The sequence below is a fragment of the Pristiophorus japonicus genome, chromosome 9 (genome assembly GCF_044704955.1).
Source record: "Pristiophorus japonicus isolate sPriJap1 chromosome 9, sPriJap1.hap1, whole genome shotgun sequence".
NCBI lineage: Eukaryota > Metazoa > Chordata > Chondrichthyes > Pristiophoridae > Pristiophorus > Pristiophorus japonicus.
In genome coordinates, this window is record NC_091985.1 from 37,535,256 (window position 1) to 37,554,140 (window position 18,885).

Consider the following 18,885-nt stretch of genomic DNA (forward strand, 5'->3'; position numbering starts at 1 on the left):
ATCTGTAAAGCATGCACTCCCATGTTCCGCCACCAGGGAGCACATCCCCTGAAGACCCAAGGGATCCCAGCATCCCTTGGGAGCACTGTATACAAGCCGGCCCCTAAGGCCTGTTCCTCATTCTGGAGTTTCTTAATAAAGACTGAGGTCACTGTTACTTTAACCTCCCTGTGTGCAGTCTCATCTGTGTCAGGAACACAACAGTTTCAATAATGGGCATCTTAATTGTGAAGTCAGTTTTACGCCTGGGAGACAAGTTGAAAATCTACCATTTTAGTCAACTTACTGAAACCATCTTGCCCTCGGAGGGCATGAAGGCTGGCCTGTTGCTGATCCTCAGTTTAGTCTGCAGAGTGTTGAAGTTGATTTCTAATTGACATTTCTCATGGATTTTGGGCGGTTTGTGCAAACGACGGTAGTCTCGGAAATCCTCCAATTTCTGCTGCATGGCTTGCATCGTCTTCTCAGGGGACCGATTTTCCAGCCAGGGGATGGTCCTCTGAATCCATTGCAGCAGCTGAAAGGGACAGAAACAAAATTTACTAATTAGATCATCGCATACATTCAAGTGGTTCTGTCTAACCTCGTACTTTGCCTGCATCCCCAACACCTGTGGGTATATGTTCTCTGGTCACCAATGTATGACAGAGATTTCCCCATTTCATACTCACACAGACTCTTCTGCTGCCAATAGCAACTAGAGGATACTATACCAATAGAGGTGCAAGCAAGCAGATAGAGCTAATCAATAAATTGGAGAGGGGAGAAACGTTTTAAACATTTTAAACCTAACAAACTGTTTCATCCCCGCCCCGATGGATTGAAAAACTAAATCATTCAAACATTAACTTTGAGACAATGTTTTCTTTCTTGCTTTTACATTCCTGTCTCCAACAGCACGAGGTGCCACAATACTGGTACATACTGGACCGTATGCTATTAATCCCGGTGACACGCCTTCTGAGGAGATATGGAAACTTGTTTCCTGACTGGCTAAGTTTCACACTCGTACTGAGCGATTCTTTAATGCAGACATTTATTTTAAACTGGCATTGCAAAAAAAAAAGCAGAGGAATCTAGTACAAGTGCGTTCAACGTTCATATGGGAACAGCAGCAATCGGAACATATACCCCATTATTCCCCAACTATTCAATCTGCACATTCACTGGTTTGGACTCTTCATGGAATTGTATTAATTTCTGCTGGCTTTTGTACTGAAACTAGTTCCCAGACCACAGATTAATAGAATGCCTAACCTCTTCCCTCACCTGGACTACCACCGCACCTCCCCCCCCCCACCCCACCTCAATGGGGTCCACTTTCACCAAGGGTTATGGGGAGCGGGCAGGGAAGTGAGGTTGAGGCCAAGATCAGATCAGCCATGATCTTATTGAATGACGGAGCAGGCTCGAGGGGCCAAATGGCCGACTGCTGCTCCTATTTCTTACGTTATGTTCTTATCTGGAGGCCGGTATGTCTCATCTCACATGGCACACAGTCTTCCGGCCAGGTCCTGACCAGAGCCAGACAACCAGGGCGGTAGGGAACATAACTATCCAGTACAAAATCATCACCAGTCTTTTGCTCAACATTTAGCGTCACAAATTAAAAATCTCCCATATTGTCCTCACCCCTCCTTGTGCAATTGTGGCTATGAAACATAACAGCAAAATTATGTTTTACACAATTTCCAATTTAATTCTGCTCCATCAGTATAATCTTTTAGAGTTTTTATTATATTAAATATAATTCGGACAACTAGCCATGTATTAGAACATAAGAACATAAGAAATAGGAGGAGTATGCCATACGTCCCCTCAATCCTGCACCACCATTCAATAAGATCATGGCTGATCATTCCCTCAGTACCCCTTTCCTGCTTTCTCTCCATACCTCCTTGATCTCTTTAGCCGTAAGGGCCATATCTAACTCCCTCTTGAATATATCCAATGAACTGACATCAACAACTCTCTGCAGCAAGGAATTCCACAGGTTAACAACTCTTAGTGAAGAAGTTTCTCCTCATCTCAGTACCTAAATGGCCTACCCCTTATCCTAAGACTATGTCCCCTGGTTCTGGACTTCCCCAACATTGGGAACATTCTTCCCGTATCTAACCTGTCCAGTCCCATCAGAATCTTATACGCTTCTATGAGATCCCCTCTCATCCTTCTAAACTCCAGTGAATAAAGGCCCAGTTGATCCAGTCTCTCCTCATATGTCAGTCCAGCCATCCCTGGAATCAGTCTGGTGAACCTTCGCTGCACTCCCTCAATAGCAAGAACGTCCTTCCTCAGATTGGGAGACCAAAACTGAACACAATATTCCAGGTGAGGCCTCACCAAGGCCCTGTACAACTGCAGAAAGACCTCCCTGCTCCTATACTCAAATCCCCCAGCTACCTACTCACTCCTCACTCACCTAACCTGTCCAAGTCAACCTGCAGCCTCTTAGCGTCCTCTTCACAGCTCACACCGCCACCCAGTTTAGTGTCATCTGCAAACTTGGAGATATTACACTCAATTCCTTCATCCAAATCATTAATGTATATTGTAAAGAGCTGGGGTCCCAGCACTGAGCCCTGCAGCACCCGACTAGTCACTGCCTGCCTTTCTGAAAAGGACCCATTTATCTCAACTCTCTGTTTCCTGTCTGCCAACCAGTTCTCTATCCACGTCAATACATTACTGATTTTGCACACCAATCTCTTGTGCGGGACCTTGTCAAAAGCCTTTTGAAAGTCCAAATACACCACATCCATTGGTTCTCCCTTGTCCACTCTGCTAGTTACATCCTCAAAAAATTCCAGAAGATTCGTCAAGCATGATTTCCCTTTCATAAATCCATGCTGACTTGGACTGATCCTGTCACTGCTTTCCAAATGCGCTGCTATTTCATCCTTAATGATTGATTCCAACATTTTCCCCGCTACTGATGTCAGGCTAACCGGTCTATAATTCCCTGTTTTCTCTCTCCCTCCTTTTTTAAAAAGTGGTGTTACATTAGCTACCCTCCAGTCCATAGGAATTGATCCAGAATCGATAGACTGTTGGAAAATGATCACCAATGCATCCACTATTTGTAGGGCCACTTCCTTAAGTACTCTGAGATGCAGACTATCAGGCCCCGGGGATTTATCAGCCTTCAATCTCATCAATTTCCCCAACACAATTTCCCACCTAATAAGGATATCCTTCAGTTCCTCCTTCTCACTAGACTCACTGTCCTCTAGTACCTTCGGAAGGTTATTTGTGTCTTTCTTCGTGAAGACAGAACCAAAGTATTTGTTCAATTGGTCTGCCATTTCTTTGTTCCCATTATAAATTCACCTGAACCGATCATAGACTCATGTCCACTTCCCTACCCACTCTCCATAACCCCTTATAAGTTAAGAAACTGTCTATCTCTGTCTTAAACTTATTCAATGTACCAGCTTCCACAGCTCTCTGAGGCAGCGAATTCCACAGATTTACAACCCTCTAAGAAATTTCTCCTCATCTCAGTTTTAAATGGGCGGCCCCTTATTCTAAGATTATGCCCCCTAGTTCTAGTCTCCCCTATCAATGGAAACATCCTCTCTGCATCAACCTTGTCAAGACCCCTCATAATCTTATACATTTTGATAAGATCACCTCTCATTCTTCTGAATTCCAATGAGTAGAGGCCCAACCTACTAAACCTTTCCTCATTAGTCAACCCCCTCATCTCTGAACTGCCTCCAAAGCAAGTATATCCCTTCATAAATATGGAAACCAAAACTGTATGCAGTATTCCAGGTGTGACCTCACCAATACCCTGCATAAGTGTAGCAAGACTTCCCTGCTTTTATATGCCATCCCCTTTGCAATAAAGGCCAAGATTCCATTGGCCTATCTGATCACTTGCTGTACCTTCATACTAACCTTTTGTATTTCATGCACAAGTACTCCCAGGTCCTGCTGTACTGCAGCACTTTGAAATTTTTCTCCATTTAAATAATAACTTGCTCTTTGATTTTTTTCTCCCAAAGTGCATAACCTCACACTTTCCAACATTATACTCCATCTGCCAAATTTTTGCCCACTTAGCCTGTCTATGTCCTTTTGCAGATATTTTGTGTCCTCCTCACACATTGCTTTTCCTCCCATCTTTGTATCATCAGCAAACTTGGCTACGTTACACTCGGTCCCTTCTTCCAAGTCATTAATGTAAATAGTTGGGGTCCCAGCACTGATCCCTGCAGCACCCCACTAGTTACCGATTGCCAACCCAAGAATGAACCATTTATCCCAACTCTGTTTTCTGTAGTTAGCCAATCCTCAATCCATGCTAATATATTACCCCCAACTCTGAACTTTTATCTTGTGCAGTCACCTTTTATGTGGCACCTTGTCAAATGCCTTCTGGAAATCCAAATACACCACATCCACTGGTTTCCCTTTATCCACCCTGTTCATTACATCCTCAAAGAATTCCAGCAAATTTGTCAAACATGACTTCCCTTTCATAAATCCATGCTGACTCTGCCTGACCGAATTATGTTTTTCCAAATGTCCTGCTACTGCTTCCTTAATAATGGACTCCAACATTTTCCCAATCACAGATGTTAGGCTAACTGGTCTATAGTTTCCTGCTTTTTGTCTGCCTCCTTTTTTAAATAGGGGCCTTACATTTGCAGTTTTCCAATCTGCTGGGATCTCCCCAGAATCCAGGGAATTTTGGTAAATTACAGCCAGTGCATCCACTATCCCTGCTGCTACTTCTCTTGAGACCCTAGATGCAAGCCATCAGGTCATGGGGATTTATCCGCCTTTTGTCCCATTATCTTACTGAGTACCATCTCCTTAGTGATTGTGATTAAGTTCCGCCCCTCTATAGCCCCTTGACTATCCACTGTTGGGATACAGTTACCGTAAAAACTGATACAAAATATTTGTTCAGAGTTTCTGCCATCTCCATGTTCCCCATTACTAATTCCCTGGTCTCATCCTCGAAGGACGAACATTTACTTTAGCCACTCTTTTCCTCTTTATATATCTGGAAACTTTAACTCGAGGGACAATTTTTGTTTTGTTTTTCTATATGTCTCTGGTCCTCCTAGTCTTCTAAAGCCATACAACACTTGTAACTGAAGGGGGATGGGGAAGGTGGTGGGCTGGCGGGGGGCAGGAAAGAGAGGCATCTACCAGTCCTAAATCTCTGTCAATGCAACTCTGACCAGCCATCAGGAAAGTGCAAATCACGGAGCCAGGCGTAATAGTATTGTATTTCTCTCTTCCTATATCCTCCTCCTCTTGGCCTCATGCAGCTCAGATCAGCATCCAAATGGTGGCAAGGGTTCAAAGGTGCATCCAGTCTATTTCACCACCACCCCCCCCGCAAGTGTGTTTAAAGTTTTGATATAAACTTAAATACTTTATGTCTGCAAAGGGTCAGCTGTGGCTCAGTGGGTAGCACTCTCACCGAGTTAGAAGGTTGTGGGTTCAAATCCAACTCCAGGGAGTTGAGCACAAAAAAATCTAGGCCGACACTCCAGTGCAGTGCTGAGAGAACCCTGCACTGCCAGAGGTGCCGTCTTTCAGATGAGATGTTAAACCGAGGCCCCATCTGCTCTCTCAAGTGGCACTATTTTGATAAAGAGCAGGGGAGTTATCCCTGGTGTGTTGGCCAATATCTATTCCTCAAGCAACATAACAAAAACAGATTATTTGGTCATTATCACATTGCTGTTTGTGGGAGCTTGCTTGTGCACAAATTGGCTGCCATGTTTCCTACATTTCAACAGTGACTACACTCCAAAAGTAGTTCATTGGCTGTAAAGCGCTTTGAGACATCCGGTGGTCGTGAAAGGCGTTATATAAATCCAAGTCTTTCTTTCTCAGTTACCAATACTTCAATTTGAACTCTACTGAATAAAGCGGTAAAAGGAAAAAGGGCAGAACTCATTTACATTCATCAGTGTCTCTCAGTTTACCTCACTGGCCAGCTTCTCATATTCTACCATTGATTTTTCATTGTCCTGATTCACTGCCAGTATCTTGCAAATCCTGTTGGCTGCCATCTCAGCCTATGTTGAAAAATAAAATCACATCTTAGACAACAAACATGTGTGCACAAAACATAACAGCAAAATGCAATTGGAGCATGTTCTGCTCATGAAGGCAATTCAGTACTTGGCAGTGAGAAGCTTAGTTGAATCAATGAGTATTTACTATATGGGAAACAGCAATCACCATCAGAATCCCAGAAGTAAAGCAAAGCACGCATTTATCGATCACACAAAAATACATTCATTCCAAAACTCCCATAGATCAGATTTAACCAAAAATATGTTAATGCAGCTACCATGTTAGAATGTAAAGTGTAGATAGCATAAACCAACATAAAACTGTTAACTAATAACTGAAAACTTGTCAATGCTAAATGTAATACACTCGGTTATTAGCAAGAAAAATGTTTAGTATGGTGTGTGTAAATATGTGCCTACACAACATGCTTTGTCAGTATGATTCGTGCTTTGATGTCTAACTTAATTCATGGTTAAGTTTGTTGTTCTCAGTCTGAAACTCTTTCTAACATGAGCTTACAACTTCCACTCCTTTTTGGCAGATCAAGTGTCCCTGGAGCAAAGGGTCATAAGTTGGGGCACAACCTGCCTCTAACTGGTCTCATACCCTACCTTGCAGCACCGGCAACTTACAATGGTGACAGGCTCCGTCTGGCAGAATCTCGGCTCCTTCAGCCAATTATACCTCCTTTAGGGGCAGCGTTTTGGTTGGTGTTCACCTTAGTCATCCCTCACTGTACTCCATTTTAACCATCAGAAATCCCACCGAGTGGTTTTTTGACCTCCCATCTTCTCTCCTTTCCTTCTTCTCTCCCCCTCTGCCTATACCTATCCTCCTTTCTCCATCCTCCTCCTCTCCATCTCCCCTTTCCCTCTGCTCCATTTCCATCTCTTGCCATTCCCCTCCTCTCCATCTCATGTTCCCTTCCTCTCCATTTCCAGCTTCCCCTATTCCCTTCTCCCTGCCCCCAACCCTCCTCCCCCTATTAGGGGATCAGGAGCGTGTGTCGAATGTATTTTTGTAAAGAATCCATTTTATACTAACTCCAAAAGGTAAAAGCCTGCTGAACTTTGCTGATGGTGACAGAGGTCACAGGCCACCTGGTCTCAAGATTAAACAACACAATCACTACATTTAATTCTGAACTTTCTCACAGATTCATATATGTTTAGAGTCTAACTTATCTGTAGTGCAGCCACAATAGATACATTTTATGCTTTGCTTAAACCTCAAAACCTGCTAGCCTTTGGGGGCCACTGATGTCTGAAAGAAAACCTTACATTTCGTGACCTGGAACTTCTTGATAAAGACTGATGAGAACGGCTGTAAATTGCATCAAAATCATGAAGTAATGTAGTTAAAAAGATATAAAAATGGCAAAGTTGTATTGCAAGGTTAGAAGATGAATAAACAGATCTAGAAAGTTGAGCTCAATGACAGAAATATCTCCGTGTGTCCGGAGTGTTGTTTGTGAGTATGTTTACAAAACCCTCAATAACCTGGGTTTGACTCGGTGTATACAACCCTTATGTCTGGTACAACTGTAACCTTAGACTAACATTTCAAGCGTACACTCCCTCTCTCTCATCTCGATCCCACTGCTCTCTGACCTTGACCTGACTCTCCATGTCCAATGCCACAGGAGATTGACGTGAATTTTTTTTTAAACTCAGCATTATCAATTGATTAAAAGTAGACTTAAAAGTGTTATAGATATAAAGGCAGAATACCAACTCCAGAGCCTCGAGATTGAGCTCCCACTGAAAAGTCTCGCTCAACAAAGGTGCAGGTTGGAAAATTCAGCACAGTGGTCAGCATAAGATGTGAGCTGCTCTATTATACAAGACCTGAATTCTTTTTGTCCAATGTTCTCGCCATTTCTTCCCTCCTTCTTAGAAAGTGCTAATTCCTGCTGGGACATCGGCGTGTTCCAATATTTCACCCAAGTACTTATTCTTCACATGCACTTAGACAATGAGTGCGGTTTGGCTGACCATGGGAAGACATCACAGCTGAGCCTGATCCTGTTCTCACCTGATGGCCACACGCTAGGCGGCATCAGTTTTTGCCTCCTGAGCCCAAGTTCGTGAGACCAATTATAGTCCTCTTACTGTTATCTTGGCGGAGATCAGTTAACTCAGCACAACTGGGGACTAAACCCGAAACCTTCTTGACCTGTATAGTTCAATATTACATCATATGGCCCACCTACTATCATAACAGTCCCTCTATGGTGTTCGCTGTTGATTTTGAATTCTTATCTCAGAATGCAGAAATCCTATAAGCATTTTATTATTACAATTTTTGGCATGACTGCACTAAATCTCAGTCTACACCTATCTCTTATTTTACATTGTGCAAAAATGTGTTATTAATGCATCTATATGAATAATGTACAATACTAACATCACGGTGTGGGGAATTGGTGTATTGTAGTTATGAAATGCGCACACCTGCACACACAAAAACAAGCACATTGCAGGCACCAAATCATCACAGGGAACACAACATCGCGTGTACCTGCTCTGCTCCAGCAAAAGCATGATAGAAACACGAAACATACGTCATAAGAGCCCTCTGATCAGGTTTGGGTGTGTTCACAATATCTAGTGAGGAGGATAAAAAAATAATAAAGTGGCAGGAGAAGGGAAAGCATAAAAACAGGGATGGACTAAACAAAGTGGAAAGCAGTAGTCTTGGTTTGACCTTAGCAAGATGGCAGGGTTACAGTTTTCTCTGTTTTCTAATTTTAGCAATTGGTACTTCCCCACTTACACTACTCATTCCTACTTGCTTGCTAAAATTAATGAGTAAAATATAGCCCTCATTTCATTGGAGGCCTCTTCAGAAAAAAACTCCATTGTTGCACAAAATGCCCCTTTCATTCAGGAATCGCTAAGAAATTGATGTAGTAGAATGTATAGGGAATTCACAAGTGTGCATGTGTGTGCAAATGCTCATGTTAACGAGATAGCCCCATCGACTGGATGTCTATTAAGAGACCTCTAATATAGTTCAGAGCAGAAGGAATTGCAGAATTCTTTGCAGATGGAGGTACCAGCTAAGCACTGACAATTGCAGGAGCATGAGAAACTGGAAAAAAAAACAAGGAAATACTAGAAAGCAGGATCTAAAATGATTGAAAAGAAAAGAAAAAGTGATAAAAAAAAGAAGAAACATGGAAAATAACATGACCAATCCAGCAGAGGACACAATGGGAGATGTAGAAGCTGGAAATCAGAAGGTTGAAGGTTAAAGGTCTGGGGTGGCCCGTAGGTTTTGACCTCACCTTCTGTGCACCTGCAAATGCATGGTAGTAACAGGAAACATAAGTCATAACAGCCCTTTCGTCGGGTCTTGCTGTATTTACAATATCTGTTTGGAAAGAAAATTGTTACTTTTTACTAAATATCAAATAAGGCTGGTAGACTGTAACTTAATTTGGAAAAGCAAAGTTCAGATAAATCAGGTACCCTCATTCGTTTAATTTAAAGCGCACACTGAACAAGAGCAGACGATGCACATACACCTGGCTCATGCATGGCTCAGTACCAACTCTTGTTCATTGGTTGTGTAGGTTGAGAAGGAGGACACTTCACAGCAGGACATGCTGTTACTGAGATGCTGGTATTCGTTTGTCTACTGTCTCAGGTAAGTACAGTAGCTAAACAACAGGAATACACCTCTCCAATAAACAATGCACAATCCATAGGAGAAGACACATGGTGAGTGCATAACATGGGGATCACAGTCAGCTTTTGGATAATGTATTGGGGCAAGTGGCTTATTGCTGCAAGGCGAAGAGTAAAAATAATTTGGGTCCACTTTTGGAGCGATCTGCAGCATTCCCTTTTATCAACCCTCACGCCACCACCCCCCCCCCTCCCCCATATTCCAGCGTCAAAGAGGCACTAAGAATACTAAAATCGCCCCTCCAAGGGTTTTCAGGGCCAGTGTTTTATTTTTTCCAGTCTCAGATGTGTTGCTGCAGGCCAACATGTGCTTCTCTCCAGAAAGAGAGAAAAGAAAACAAAAAGGAGTATGGGAACAAGAGTAAGCCATTCAGCCCATCGAGTCAGTTCCACCAATCAAATAGATCATGGCTGATCTGTATCTTAATTCCATCTATCTGCCTTGGTTCTGCAACCCTTAATACTATTTGCCTAACAAACATCTCACTCTCAGGGGCCGATTTCCATCACGGCCTCCGCCCGCCCAAGTGCCGCCCAAAGTGCCACCGAAGTACCGGACGGTATTTTAGGCAGAATATTCATTGCCGAGGTCCCTCGAGGGTCGGTGGGTGGCAAATGGGCGACGTACGCCGTCAATCTGGGTGGCAGCGGGCGGGGGGGCTCATTATCGGCGCGGAGGCACTTGCCGCCCAAATGCCACCGAGGATGGAGTCGGGCCCACGGAGGATCGAAGACCTGAAAAAAAAAATCATCAATAAAATAATTTTTTTAAATATCCGAAGACCTTCAGGGGACTCCATCCAGGTAAGTCGCTGTTGAAAATTTTTTTTTTTTTTAAATGTTCACTTACATTTTGTTCAAATTTACCGTCGGGGACAGACTAGCCTCCCGCAGCGGTCCACCCCCGTTCTGCCTCCGAGTCCCGCCCGCAGGAATCTGGGAGCCTGGCGGACGGGAGGTCAGTTACGCCACTCGGCCGTCCGCTGACGTTAGCAGGCTGTTCCCGGCGGCTCGCTCCTCCTGCCCGCTCCAGGTCACCTCCAAAGTGGCACTGGGCAGATCTTCAGGAGGAATGTTGGCAGCAACTGGTGGTGAGGTGATGAATTTCGGCCCCTCAGTTTTGAGATTTTCAATTGACCCCCAGCCTCAACAGCTTTTAGGAGGCGAAAGGTCCAGATTTCCACTACCCTTTGTGTGACGAGGTGTTCCCTGAACAGCTTAGCTCTAATGTTAAGGTTATGCTCTCTTGTCCTGGACATGCCCTCCGGAGGAAATAGTTTATCTCTATTTACCCTGTCAACTACTTTAATCATCTTAAACACCTCAATTAGTTCATCACTTAATCTTCTATTATCATGAGAATACAAACCTAGTCTATGCAACCTGTCCTCATAATTTAGTCCTTTTAGAGGTATCATTCTGGTGAAAATTCAGAAGTTAAATAACCTTGAATCCCTCTTGCGCATTTTTAAATAAATAATTGCATGGCAACAGTGGCAGAAATCCAATTAAGCCCTAACCTAATTGAAGTATACTACCGGGCACCTCAGATACCGCACATTTAATTTTGGCAATTTGCTAGTGGGCTTATCTATTAATTCCTTCATATCAAAATGTCTTATTTTAATGTCTTTTTATATTGTGTAATTCCATCGATACAGTAAAAATACATGTTCCCAGTTTCAAGATAACAGCACATCGTGGGGTTAACTTCCAGAAACTTTCACTCAAACTTTGCTCTTCCATTTCTGAAAGGCACACATCCCTCAGTTTACTAGTGCTTTCCATAAACTCGAAGGAGTAAGAATTGAGCCTCGTTTACATTATTTGGGAGAGCTGCCACATTCACTTTAAAATGATGAATGTTGGGTCACTTGCCTTACCAGCAAGGTAAGCCCCAGGAGAGGGGGTTGGAATGGCAATGGGTGGGGGGCACGGACGTGGGGGTGGAAATGGCCCAATTGCAAATACTGTGGAGTCAGGTGAGCACTCTTGCTCTTCCTGGCTCCACAGCAACATTTTGGGAAGTTTATTATCTTTTTTAAGTACCTTTTGTTGACGGCACTGTAGCTTATTCAGCTGTTGATGAATCCTAAGTGGATCAGGCCCAGCACCTGCTCCGCTCATTGCTAACCAATTTCCCGGAGGGAAAACGGACAAAACGAGGTCCAATTTATCACGGTGTTTATATTTTCATTCAAATTAATGGTTACAATAGGAATGTCAGAGCCTCAGTACTGAAGTAGACAGTACCTTCCGCATCCAGCATCTTAGGAATATCCAGTTCCTTTTCTGCAATCTCCAAGGCAAGGTTCAGGTTGTAAAGAGCATCATCCTATATTTAGAAGACAATCTTGTTACTCAGTAATATGGGCCTGGACAGTAAATTAAAATATCTACATTCATTCATCTACATCTCCAATCAATTTGACTACTTGAATGGCAAGTGGAAAACATTTTTAATTTTTGCCAAGTGTAACATTTACAAACCACAACGGCTAGTTTCGTTAGTAGCCAATTAAGTAACATTGCTGACATCAGAAACTATGGACAGCCGCAGTTTTCTTAAGCTAGGCATGATGCCATTTTGTTGATAGACAAATATGTCATTGAGGACAAGTAGTCCCGGTCGTAAAAACATCTGATATTGTGTAGTTATATACGCAAAATGTAAACCTGAATTCATTTTTCTATACGATATTAACAGAGGTTCAACAGAAATCAGTGGACCATGATTTCCTGCAGTGTGCAATAGGTACTTCTTGTCCTTAGTAACCTTGCTTCTGAATAGCAAGTTTACAAAAGTCTGCTTCAATTGCAAGAATGCACACCTGAAACAAGGTGCAGAAATGAAGCATAATGGAGAATTAATGGACTTTGGGCACACATGCAACATTATCTTACTGGCTGCTTCTGTCAGCATTAGAAGCAATCTTATTCAGTGAATAATAAAATACAACAATGCAGAAAAGCTTGGTGCAAGCAATGAAGTTCACTTTCTGGTGTTGGTTTTTGCTTAGGTCTGATTCTCAATCATTTCTGAGAATTTACAATGGATGGGTAACCAAGTTCTGCTGCTTGGGTAGACTTTGATATTTGTGATGGTGTAGCATTCCCAATACCAATGCTGTACAGCTCTGAAGCCTGTATTGGTTTAATGTCCCCAGCACTGATGTTAACATGTCTGGTTCTTGGACTGCCTCTGTATCCCCAGTACTGACATCTAGTGGTACAGTATACCAAATATTAGCAGATATCTGTACTGGTTCATCGCCAGCCTCATACATCACAAATGCTAACTAGAAGACTTAATGAGGTAAGATTTTGGCTTTGTGCAATAGTGTATAACGAGCGATAATGAATCGGCAGCCTGTTTTACATCTCTCCCGGGTTTTTATTCCCTATTGGCTTCAATGGAAATTTAAAATGGGAGATGTAAAATGGGCTGTTGATTCACAATCGCCTCTTTTATACTACAGTATTGCACAAAGTCAAAATCTACCCCAACAGCTTTTCTTAACAAATTGCTTTCTCAACATGCGACAACATTCAATAATTTTTTGCAATAAGCTTAAAGCAGGTGCATGTTAAATACCTCTTGCAGCATGTCATAATCAATCAGATCAGGTCTGTATCTGTGAATGAGGATATTAAATGCTCGTCCATTCTTCCAGCTATATGCATAGGCACACACCAACCCAGCCACAATGGGGCAACAGGACAGATCAGTAAGCATGCAGTGAGAGAAGAAAAAGGATAGTAACACGATGTTTGACATGATAAATGAAAATGATTAAAGACAAAAAATTGATAAGAAAGATAGTATGGGAAAAAGACAGGATAATGTGTCAGCTGGACACATTTTTTCTTTTGTTAATTATAATAATGACAACGGTCTTTCAACTTACCTTCAAAATGTAATACAGAGGAACTGTCCAATACATTATTCAAGAGACTAGAGGCAAAGATTTCCACTGGTCTTTATGCGTCGGCACCATTGTAAACACAGCAGGAATATTACCCCTAGTCATTATGGGCCAAATATACCAGGGTGGTGCCACTCCACTGGCGGACGAGTGATGTGGTTGGCTATAGACCCCATCCCAAATTGCAGGGTTGGGGGACGTATGTTTCAGTATAGTCTGTGCCGATCTGACCTTGTAAGGTCGAGCGGTGCACCGCTGCTCTGCCTGAGGTACCTCCGGGCCCAAGGTAAACATAAACTTTAAAAAAGGAGCCATTTTGACTCAAGACAAAGAGTAATTAGTCCTCTCTGGCTGTGAATTACACCACTGCCTTTTAAAGCTTAAAGGGTGGAATTCCCAGGGCAGCCTGGCAAATCTCCCTCACATGCCCCTCTAATACAAGAGCAGAGGGCCCTTCCGACTGGAAAATAGCTGGAGCTAAAACCAGGACAGAATTCAAGAGTAAAATAGTTCTGCTTCTTGGTGCCAATAAGCTCCTCAAGCTACTCCACTTCTCACCAATGAAGTAGTCGGTTTCTCAACCTCCGATTACACTCATGAACAGAGAACAGCTTAACATATACTGTTCTTTTGACAATATTTGGTTTTCCTGATATCCATATGTGAGTTCTCAGAGTGGACACCTCAGGGAGGTGCACACACCAATAATAAGTGTGAATACTTAAACTTCCTGCTGCATGTCCATAGTAATTTACTAGCACCTGGCAGTTCTGAAGCACAAGGTTAAATTTTTCGAGAATCTTCTCAACATGCCTTCAAGTACCAATTTTAAAACTGCTACAGATCATATATAGCATTTACCCTGTTGCATAAAATCACAAAAAGCAAAAAAAGAACCTGCAAATATCGGAAATCCAAAACAAAAACAATGTGCTGGAAATACAGAAATGGTCTGTTAGCATCTATAAAGAGGAAAGATAATTTTATTGTTTTGGATATAACCTTTTGTCAGAACCAACATTTGTCTGAACCCATTTGTTTTCTCTTCACAGATGCTATGTATTTCTAGCATTTTTTGTTTTTTGAATGCAATTATAATTCAGTTTGGACTTTCTTCCCCATTGCAGCTGTCCATTACACATGGACTTCCATGGTTAGCGTTGACCCAAACACTCCACCAACTTCTCGCAAGGGACATTAATTGCAACCTGGAGCATTAACATCACCATATTATGCGGGGGTGGGGAAGAGAATCACAAAAGACCAGGAACTGAAACAGACACGGTCAGCAGGAATATGAAATTGGAAAAATCTGTAGAAGTGGCGTACTAGCTGTTTGTTGCCACACTGTGAGCAGTGATATTATCACCAGTACCAATGGATTTATGTAGGGGATGGTGTGGGGTGGACGGCACATACAATTAGGCAAATGAATGTAATTTATAATCAAGCAAAAACACAAAAGCATTAGACATATTTCCAAGAACCTTTGGAAATTAGGTTGTGCTGACTATACATAGTATTTATATATAGTATTCAGAGCTGTCCACCTTAGTTAATGCAGGCCACCTCTTCCATCAGAACCATGCAAAAAAAGCAAGCAGCACAGTAGCATGCTGTCAATCAGACAGATGACCTTTTGTAGCTTGGAGTATTCAATAAGGTCAGGCCGATGTCTGTGGATGAGTGCGCAGAGTGCAAGGCCATCTTTCCAGCTTCACAATGAGAAGAGTAAACAAGAATTTAAGCATAAATTACAGCAAACAAACTTTTTTTTTTGCTAAAGAAAATTTCCTGGCCAAAGTAAATGAGCACCTAACACATCCTTGTCAGCATCTAATGTTTTAAATCTGTAAATCATCCTTTGCATTGGCACCTTGCTACTTCCCTATTATTTCACTGAAATTATTATATGTTAGGAGGATCAAACATATGTAAACAAGCCCAATGATAAATAGGTTTAAGCTATCAATTTTTTTTTACAAGAATATTTTCATAAAGTGAGAAGTGAGTAATTCACAATGTACATTTAAATATAAATAAAAATGAACAATATCCATTATTGTTTTTAAGTATTGTAAGAATAAAAGTGTTTAGTAATGATAAAATTGATTGTGTGTGTGTGTGTGTGTGTGCGTGTGCACGCATGATAAATAAATAAATAAAATAAACAAACAAAAACAAACAAACAAACACATGTTGAAAGTGTAGATTATATGGAAAGGCTGCAGCTTGAAAAGACAAAATGGATACCTTCCCCAAGTTCATGTCTGCTCTGGCTGGGCAGAGTTTAAGGAACAAAGGAAGCATGGCTTTGAAATTCACCAAACTAGAAAAGGTCAAAGCCATTAACCTAGTCAAGAAATGGCATTGGTCCTCCAGACAGACACATGTAGGAGGAGAAGTCAATAAGGAACTGCCCTGAAACCAAGACCCAATCCTGGGGCTTTCTGAGAAACAATGGCTTAAGAGATATAAAAACCCCCAAGCGCAAAAGATTGCTCGGTCTCTCTTGTCTCTTCTACTGACCACACGGCAAAGCAGGAAACCTTCCTCTACACAAAGCCAGACCAAGAAGCAGGCCGTGTGCTTTGCCAGAGGGATGTAAAGTATACCTTTTTCTAAATCATTATTGTAACATCATTGTATCTGTTGTAATTGGATCTGTAGGATCTCTGATAGACGTGCATTGTGTGTGTTTAATAAACTTATTCCAAATTGCTTAAAAAGAATTGGTCTTGCTGTCAATTTAATGCCAGAAATTTAGAAATCTTACAGTATGCAAACATTCTTTGTATTGTGGTGAGACAGCTAACCCCCAAATTGGAAGGTAAATAAGTATTAACAGCAAAATGATTCCTTCTTTGTTTTTATGGATGATCGGAGTCCACGTCAGCCTTCCATTTTGGGAGGGTCAATACTGTCTTGTCTTTTTATTGGTTCTGACCTGTTTCGCAGAGACAATCCTTAGTATGTCAAAGTAAGAAAAACAAATTTCAAAAGAGTGGAAAAAAATTTCAAAGGACCACTAATACAAGATCTCTTTTCAAATCTTTTAATGCATGCTGAGGTCAAGGGCTTTGGGCTTAATTTATTGAAATGAGGTTTCTATGATTTGGACAATTATATTCATCCAATAAAACTATTGAGAAAGATGTGAATATTAGCTACTAATTATAAACCTATTTGTACAATAGTCTCCTTCCAACAATTGATCCTAACCTTTTTCACTCCATTTTCACCCTCACTCTGCAATTGTAAATACTCTTACTAAGAATGAGTAAGCAGCTTCTTCTCATCATCCAATTTCAGTGATCCTCCACACAACTCAACAAGAAGATGCTGGTCAAGTGAGAGATGAAGGAAAGGACTGCAGTCAAACTTGATTTCTGGAGATGCTTTGGGTATCGGGCTCAGAATGGATGAAACTCATCCCCACAGTGACACGCTTGACAGAGACTCCACTACACTTGGGCTTCAAATAAATGTGTGAGGCAAGTGCCCACCGACCTCTGAAACTTACAAAATAGTGTAATTCTGTATTTCTAAACCCTGCATACAATTTTGTTAAATAAATCGATAAACTGTCTATATTCTTTAAATATATTAGTGAATGTATTAAAAACACAATCCAGTGGATCCAATACAGGCAGACTGAATGGGTTACTGTTCATAGAATGATAAGCAGAGAAGGAGGCCATTCAGCCCATCGTGCCTGTGCCGGCTCTTTGAAAGAGCTATCCAATTAGTCCCACTCCCCTTTCCTCATAGCCCTGCGCTTTCTTCCCCCCCCGCCCCTTCAAGTATTTATCCAATTCCTTTTTGAAAATTATTATTCAATCGGTTTCCACCACCCTTTCAGGCAGTACGTTCCAGATCATAACTCGCTGCCTAAAAAAAATTCTCTGGTTCTTTTGCCAATTACCTTAAAACTGTCTGTTCCTGAATTTTTCATTTTGAAGCATCAGTTGGAACACCTCAGAATAAAAACACAGCTGAGCTTGCCCTGCACTGAACTCTCCTTCCGTAGATTATGTCTTGAGCGCTTTGTCAAAGCACAAGTGGGGACGAGCAATGTCACAAATAAGCAAGGTTTCATTTCAACAGCATCAGCAAATTCTCGTGAACTGTGCTTGCATTTTATTGCTTTTGAGAGGCACAATTGATTAAAATTCAAAGATTGTGTCTCTCAAAGCAATAAAATGCCACCGAGTTGTCAGTTCAGCAGTATTGCGGTAAAATAAATCTAAATTTGAAGTACGCTCAGCCAGCCATGTAACCAGTGTTTGCGTTAGAAAAAATGACATGGAAAATAAAGCAATCACAGGGTAATGATTCCATCACCTCTGCGTTCTTGGTGCACAGGAGAGCACACATTTTTAAACCTCATTCCCCCGGTCCACGATAATGGACAGAACATCGCAAGCTAATAGTGCACAATTCTACCTGCGTGGTTCTGGGATGCACCGCGTTAATCATAACATGTATTTCTCTTATGATTGGTATCTACATCTCCTCGACTTGCCTTGTATGGAAGTTCTGCACATTTACATTCTTATAGGGAGCAGTCTTTCTCTGGCACCAGAGCAGCAGGCCTTCCTTAGCGGAAGTTTCTGTCAAGAAAAAATGGTATTTCAAGTTTACACACGCAAGATGACACCACCAGAAATAAAATATATGTTCAATCAATCAGGCACGAAATGGTCAGAAAGGTGTTCATGTCCAAGAATTACGTGTCACTAGGCAAAGTCTTTCCTGCCAGGTCAGGACTTTGTTTGATTTATGATCAGAAAGGAATGGATACCCTCTCCCATTTGCACAATTTCAAATGCAACTCTACATTACCATTCACTTTATTTTTACACTGCAGATGGAAACCCAGCTGAGGTCATTTTCAAACTGGTTGTAATATCCCAAGTGAGATTAAACATCTGTCATTGATGGATGGCACCGCTGAAGTAGTCTGCAAATCAGTTGTGTAAACCTGGGCTGCTGTGGAAGTCAGCAGCAGTGGGCGCCAAAGTCAGTGGTTTCTAATCGTCTCTTCAATGTCAGCACTGCCTCTGTCTGCAGTGTAAATACAAACAGCATTGATACAATTCCTCTTCCTCATTTTCAAATCCTTCCATGCCCTCATCCCTCCCAGTTTCTGGAGCTTACATCACTCTTGTATAACAGAGATGAGGAGACATTTCTTCTCTGAGGGTTGTAAATCTGTG

At 41.8% G+C, this 18,885-nt stretch overlaps 1 protein-coding gene across 4 annotated transcripts in view; it reads right to left on the minus strand.

Annotated features, from left to right (window-relative positions):
* The window catches only part of LOC139273026 (alpha-actinin-2-like), a 135,318-nt gene that overhangs the window by 41,554 nt on the left and 74,879 nt on the right, over positions 1-18,885 (minus strand). For 3 of the 4 annotated variants that reach the window (XM_070889296.1, XM_070889295.1, XM_070889294.1), the window contains exons 5-10: positions 18,192-18,279; positions 15,303-15,381; positions 11,994-12,075; positions 9,338-9,423; positions 5,955-6,047; positions 287-517 (exon numbers count right to left, since the gene is read on the minus strand). In XM_070889296.1, coding sequence (XP_070745397.1) covers positions 287-517; positions 5,955-6,047; positions 9,338-9,423; positions 11,994-12,075; positions 15,303-15,381; positions 18,192-18,279 — 659 coding nt within the window. Of the gene's footprint in view, positions 1-286; positions 518-5,954; positions 6,048-8,568; positions 8,655-9,337; positions 9,424-11,993; positions 12,076-15,302; positions 15,382-18,191; positions 18,280-18,885 lie in introns of all 4 variants that reach the window. The other variant, XM_070889293.1, reaches the window with a different exon arrangement.